This window comes from Pipistrellus hanaki (assembly GCF_964339955.1).
Source record: "Pipistrellus hanaki genome assembly, chromosome: 1".
NCBI classification, from domain to species: domain Eukaryota; kingdom Metazoa; phylum Chordata; class Mammalia; order Chiroptera; family Vespertilionidae; genus Pipistrellus; species Pipistrellus hanaki.
Window position 1 is genome coordinate 53,746,741 of NC_140503.1, and position 7,060 is coordinate 53,753,800.

Here is a 7,060-nt window from a genome sequence, read left to right on the forward strand (position 1 = left end):
CTTGGGTATCAATAGGAGCTAATGAATGTCTGTGGGCTCAGAACATTATAATAAGCTCATGAATTTCTTATTTTTAAAAACTAGAGGCCTGGTGCACGAAATTCATGCACAGGGGCGGCAGGGGTCGGGGGTATCCCTCAGCCCAGCCTGCATCCTCTCCAATCTGGACTACTGGCTCCCAACTGCTCGCTTGCCTGCCTTCCTGATTGTCCCTAACCGCTTCTGCCTGCCAGCCTGATCACCCCCTGACCACTCCCCTGCCAGACTGATTAAAATTATAGAAAAGCAAATAGGTAAAATGCTTTCATCACAGCAAGTTTTTTCTCTCTGATGTAGAGGCAGCCCATTTGGACTACAGGACATGGGTGAAGTAGAGTCAGTCACGTTATCAAGGATGACATTAAGACAGGTCTGATTCATCATGCTTTGGCAAGTGTAGTTTGGGCAAAAGTGTTTTTAGTTTCCTCTCGCCACTTACCAATGAGTATTGGCTTCTCTACAATAGATTAAGAGTTTAGGTTTTTTTTTTGGCATACCAGGCTTTGGTTTTGTTTATTTTTGCGACACTAGAGAGGATGGGAGGAGCAGTAGGGGACTCCTACCCTGAAAACAGCCTCTTCCATTTTCCCTGTGAGTTCCCAGTCCTCATCAAAAAGTAGATGCCAAGTAGGGGCATTTAAGACCAGTATCAGATGGCCTTTTAAAGTAGTGATAGCTAATACACAAAGCATTATGTGATTTTATGATTTTTCAACTGAAACATACAGAAAAATATGTAATTTATACCGCATAACCCATTTTCAAAGCAGCCTTTGGTTTGGGAACATTCCCCACTAACATTTCAGGTGGACCCTGGGCGGGTTGTGGTGGCGGCTGAGGAAGAGGATTTGCAGGGACCAGAGATTCGGAATCGTTCTCCTCCATGGGACCTCAGCTCACCAGCTTTGCTTCACAGGGAAGGAAGGGAATGATTTTTATCTGTTTCTACCCCACCGTCTGGTCCTCTTGCTCTCTGCTGAGTCCAGTTTAGAAAACTCAGAGCTGGCATACATTTTTACCTCACTTTATGTAGTGTTTATGACCTCATTTTCTGCCTCGAGAGTACATAGTAGTTATCGCTCTTTTTAAAAACAATTTTTTTTTTATTGATTGCAGAGAGGAAGGGAATGGGAGAGATAGAAATATCAATGATGAGAATCATTAATTGGCTGCCTTCTGCACACCCCCTACGAAGGATTGAGCCCTTGACTGGAATTGAACCCAGGACTTTTCAGTCCGCAGTCCAATGCTCTATCCACTGAGCCAAGCCAGTTATAGCTATAGTTATTCTTCATAATAAACAAAACCAATGTCTTAAAACTCACTAATAGAAAATATTAAGAGTGGGGGGAAATTCTTAATGAATCCAGAAAATCCTATGCCCATTTTTCAGGTTCCTTTGTGCTATTCAGCCTGATACAGAACTAGCAGGAAGAGCCGAAGAAAATAAAAAAGGCAGCCTGGCTAGTGAGTTCAGAAGTTGAGTGTTGACCAATACACCAGGAGGTTGCCAGTTCGATTCCTACTAGTCAGGGCACATGCCTTGGTTTTGGGCTTGATCCCCAGTAGAGGGCATGCAAGAGGCAGCTGATCGATCCATCGATGTTGATGTTTCTATCTCTCCCTTTTCCTCCCTCCCTCTTTCAAATCAATAAAAATATATTTAAAATAAGAGAAAGTTACCTATTAAGAAAAAGAAAAGAAAGAAAAAAAAAAAGCAGGTAGCTTCCTTTACGCTTTAGAGGCTTTGAAGAAATGTAAGTTTATTTCAACCAAAAGGGAACTGGGAGTGAAAAGAACATGTAACAGATATGCTATGAGGTGCTTTGGTAACCAGCATGCCTTGAAAACAGAACCCCCACTTCCTCAGGGGCTGCTCATATGTGTGACTCAGTAGGAAAAAGGTTCAGTTCTAAGGTCAGTCCATTACAGGCTTTTCCAAAGCAACCCATCTCTGATTATAAAATGTAAATCTACAAGGAAGTAAGGATTCTATGTACAAAATCTCAGCTCACACCTTTACTTTTCAGATAGTTTTTATGACAAGAAAGCTATGTCTTAACCACTTCTAAAAGGTTATCTACTATAAATCCAGCACTTCCTAACACTCCTTGGGTCAAAATAACTTCAATCACAGAATTAGGAGAGTTTTAAGCTATATTATGTCTTCTGAAACAGTGGAAAGACTCCTGGACCACTTTGCCATTTTTACAGGCTGCTGTAAATACGCCTGATGGCATCGGCCTCTTCTTTATCAAGGATGCCTTTCTCCACATAAGCTTCCGTTTGTTGGTTGATGAAGTCCTTCATCTTTGAAAGGTCATAATCTGGAAAATATCACGAGGGCATCATGAGAAAGATCAGGAAAGAGCAATCCCATTACAGTGATCACCATTAACCAAGAAGCCTTTTATATACGACCTCCACAACCATCCCTGTCTTTCACATCGGAAGGCATTTTAGGTCTTAGCATTTGTGCAGAGTTTTGCAGTTTAAAACCATGTGTATGTGTGTGATATTAGCTCATCTGCTCTCCAGCATCACACCTACTAGGTGTTCAGGTCGGGAGTACCACCCTCATCTGACCATGGAGGGAACAGGCTGGAGACCAGGGCTTCACACTTTGACTGTTTGTACCAATCACCTGAGGCTCATGGGAAGTTACAGATTTGCATTCAGTAGCTACAAGGGGGGTGCCCAGAGTCTGTTTTTTTCTTTTTTTTTTTAATTTAAAAAAACTTTTCAATTACAGTTGACGTTCAATATTGAATTAGTTTCAGATGTATAGCATAGTGTTAGGCATTAATATAACCTATGAGGTGATCACCCCTGATAAGTCTAGTACCCACTTGGCGCCATATATAGTTATTACAATGTTATTGACTATATTCCCTAAGCCGTACATCCCCGTGACTATTGTGAAACTGCCAATTCGTATTTTTTAATTCCCTCATCTTTTTCATCCAGCCACCTAACACCCTTCCATCTGGCAACCATCCATTTGTTCTGTGTATCTCCAAGTTCATTTATTTTGATTGTTCTTTTTTTTGTTTGTTTTGGTGAAATAATATGGTATTTGTCTTTCACTTTCTGACCTACTTCACATAACATATAACATATAATATAATAACCTCTAGGTCCATCCATTTTGGTGCAAATGGTAAGATTTCATTCTTTTTTTGGGGGGCTGAGTAATATTTCTTTATATATATGTATATATGTGTACCACATTTTCTTTATCCAATTGTCTATTGATGGACACTTAGGTTGTTTTAATTTTTTGGCTATTGTATAAGAAATGTCCTTCTTTGTTTCTTAATATAGCCTTTGTTTTAAAATCTATTCTGTCAGATAGTCTGAGATAAGTATCCCTACCCAGCCTTTTTTTTTTTTTTTTTCATTTCTATTTGCATCAAATATCTTTTTCCATCCCTTTACTTTCAGTCTCTGTGTCTTTCAATCTGAAGAGAGTCACTTGTAGGCAGCATATGTAAGGGTCTTGTTTTCTTCATTCAGCCACCCTATGTCTTTTGATTGGAGCATTTAATTCATTTACATTTTAAGTAATTAATGATAGGTGTGGAGTTATGACATTTTACTATTCACATTTTTATCTTTTTTCTTCTTCGTAAGCAAGTCCCTTTAACGTTTCTTGAAATGCTGATTGCTGATTCGGTGATGACAACTTCCTTTATGTAACTTATGAAGTGATCACCTCCAGCTCTTTCTCTCCAGGAGCAGATTCTGCATTTTGAATAAGCCGCCAGGATATGCCAATTCTGCTAGTTTAGGACTCACACTTTGGGTAAGAAGATCCTCAAGCTTGAGTTCAAGATCATACAGCTAGTAAAAGTTACAATCAGAACCAGCTGTTTTGACTTTTTGAACTTGTTACACTGATTAGTTCCTGTTGAGGTAACAATCCACTTTCACATTTTTAAAATATATTTTATTGATTTTACACAGAGAGGAATTGAGAGGGATAGAGAGTTAGAAATATCGATGAGAGAGAAACATCGACCAGCTGCCTCTTGCACACCCCTCACTGGGGATGTGCCGGCAACCAAGGTACATGCCTTTGTCTGGAATCGAAACCGGGACCTTTCAGTCCGCAGGCCGATGCTCTATCTACTGAGCCAAACTGGTTTCGGCCACTTTCCCATTTTTATTCCAAATTAAGAATTACCTTGATTTTCACACTGTTTGAATTGTATGCATGGAGCAGAAAGCCAAGCCATAACCTCTTTATGGTTTCTCTGTGCTACTTATATAAACAAAAACCTATATACACCATCAAGCCACCAAAAACAGATTCCCAAGCAAGGAGGCTGCCTGTGGCACCTTTCTGGAGCCTTAAAAAGAAAACCACATCTTCCCTTGATTCTTTAAACATTATATGCTTATTTAAAGAAAAAAAGGATAAAATCATGAAAATAAAATTGAAATGACATGAATTCTATCTATCATAGCTAACCACAGTTGGTATTTTGTTTTATTTCCTTTTAGCTTTTCAAATATATCTCTCAACCCAGAATTTAGATCACAGTATACATACAAACTTATAACTAGCTCCTCTCACTAACTTTATACAGTGAGCATTAACATTCTTCAGAAACACCATTGTTAATGGTTAGATGCAGTACATCCTATGGAGGTGCCAACATTTATGACACACACCCCTCATGGCGGGGCATGGCGGTCTTTCATGCCACACGGTACTTGGGAGACCCTCCGGATTGTGAGTTGCTTGAGGCTGTTCCTTGAGGACAGTGCCATTCATCATGGCAGCTGGCAGCCTCTGGACCAGAGCCCTGCCTTCTTCCAATTTGTAAAGAGAAGAGAAAGGAGAGAATAGGGTATAAAACTCACAGCCCCTTTAGCTAGCTTGCGTCCTTTGGGCATCTTTAAGACCTTGCATGAGGGAAAAAAAATCTCCTCCAAAAAACAAACAAACAAACAAACAAAAACAAAACACACACACACACACACAAACCTAAAAAACTAAGCCTGAAAGACCTCTCTACAAGCACCAGTGTTTATCATATCGAGATGAGCAGAGGCTTAGAGAGAGCTTGTTTCCACCGAGGAGGACATTTGGTCCCCATTAGGGCACAGCCTTGAGGGTTAAAGAGAGAACGCTGGGCATTGAGCTCTTTACAGCTGTCATCTGATCTGCTCCTCACGAAACTCCATGAAGTCAGCATTAGTATTTCCATTTCAGAGGCAGACAAACAGGACCGAGGAGGTAAGTCACCTGCTCCTGCCCTGGAAGAGTCAGGTTCTGAACCCGATCAGTCTTTAGGCACAGCTTTGACCACTCTGCGGTCTTCAATCGTGAAGGTGAAGCATCTAATTGGTGCAGAACAAATGTTCAGTACGTACTTGGGGTTTTTTGTTGTTGTTGTTTGACTTCCCTTTTCTCCCAGGCACAGACGAGAGAACCAAGCTGACTGTACCTTTTGTGTGCACCGCGCCTCACTGGCTGGTTCCCAGCCCACTCACTGGTTCACATGAATACGCTTCAGACTCGGTTGCAAGACCAACCTCTTCAGTGAGACAAAAGGCAGGCTCCCAAGGACAGATGTGAATAGGTCCAGGCGATTTGAATGGGCAAACGGGAAACTATTGTGCCGGTGGTGAAGTGGAAGAACTGTATCTTCAGGACACAGCTATCACCCTGTGCCGGGAAAGCCTGTCTGGTGCGGAGGAAAGGCTGGCAGCTGGTCGCAAGAGTACACAGTCAGTGCCCACCGTGCTCCTCTTAAGAGGATGTAAGGGTGTTATGCACAAAAGAGAGAGTGCTGTGATTTACAAAGCACACTTTTTTTTTTTTTTTAAAAAGGCTGCATTCGCTTTTATCATCATCCCCACAGTCACATCACATGGGCCTTTCTCTCCTAGATTTGGGAAGGAGATTCAGGCCCTCCAGGCCCCTTCCAAACAAAGGGCATGAGCAGAAGTTAAGGAAGTCAGAGCTAATAGTGTAGCAAGACTCCCTCTCATACAGCTGCAGCCCCTACGTGGCCCAGGACCAGATCCCCGCAGGCTCTGAGAGAATTCAGAGTCTAGCTGAATATACCTGAAGCAGAGGAGAAAAAGCTCCCTGCAGGAGGGTGTATTGCATGTCACCTCCCCTCCTGCAGGCAGAGGGAATGTCAAACTCCACCCTATGGATCTGAGTTTGCTGGCAGAGCCTTCCATATGCAAGCACCAGAGTTCCATGCTTTACTAGGCTGGCTGTTTCTTGAAGTGAAAGACTGAATTGCAGGATGTTGCTGGGCATGACCAGGAGTTTGATTCATATGTTCATCAGTGAAAGAATCACATAAATAGTCCAAATTGTTGGAGCATGTAATTTACATTGGTTTCGGAATGCACTTTGGCCCCTCCGGTATTAACACTGATTCTAAGAGAAACATTTTTATTTTCAAGTCTTCGCATGCTACACTTTTTCTTCCTTAGTGGTGCATTACACAATGGTGCATTTCCCAAATCAATGGCAGATTTGATGAATTACAGTCCATGTGAATTTTAATGGAACGAACAGCCTGGAAATTGGCATTATGTTGAGCCAAATAAAATGAAAATGTGTGAAGACCTGATAACTGTTTCCATCTTGCTCAACTTGCGATACCACAGGCTAACAAGGGGCTGAAAACATGTCTTCCTCCTGCTGTGCTCTAAATCAGCAGTTCTCCAGCTTGGCTGCATGGTGGAAAGAGGGGGGTGAGGGGGGAGGGGAGGAAATGAAAAAATATTGATGCCTTGTCCTGCCCTTCAAATTTTTTATTTACTGGTGTTCCCTGGGCATCAGCATATGTAGAGGCTCTGCATGTGTTTTGAATGCATTGTAAGGTTTGAGACGAACCACTCGTCTCATTTTAAAAGCATCACTTTGCAACTGCTCTGTCTAGACACCTGGAAATCATACGGCCTCCTCTCTCTTGACACAGCTCTCAGGTTTCTCCCTTCATTATTCTCCCTTCTTTATTCCCTCTGCCCTGCCCTGGTTTAAGCCCCA

The 7,060-nt window shown here is 41.9% G+C and overlaps 1 protein-coding gene across 1 annotated transcript in view; it reads right to left on the reverse strand.

The window, feature by feature from the left end:
* Window positions 1-1,782: 1,782 nt before the first annotated feature.
* The window catches only part of SCG3 (secretogranin III), a 47,332-nt gene continuing 42,054 nt past the window's right edge, over window positions 1,783-7,060 (reverse strand). The window contains exon 12 of the mRNA XM_084894342.1: window positions 1,783-2,366. Coding sequence (XP_084750468.1) covers window positions 2,248-2,366 — 119 coding nt within the window. The 3' untranslated portion in view covers window positions 1,783-2,247. The remainder of the gene's footprint in view (window positions 2,367-7,060) is intronic.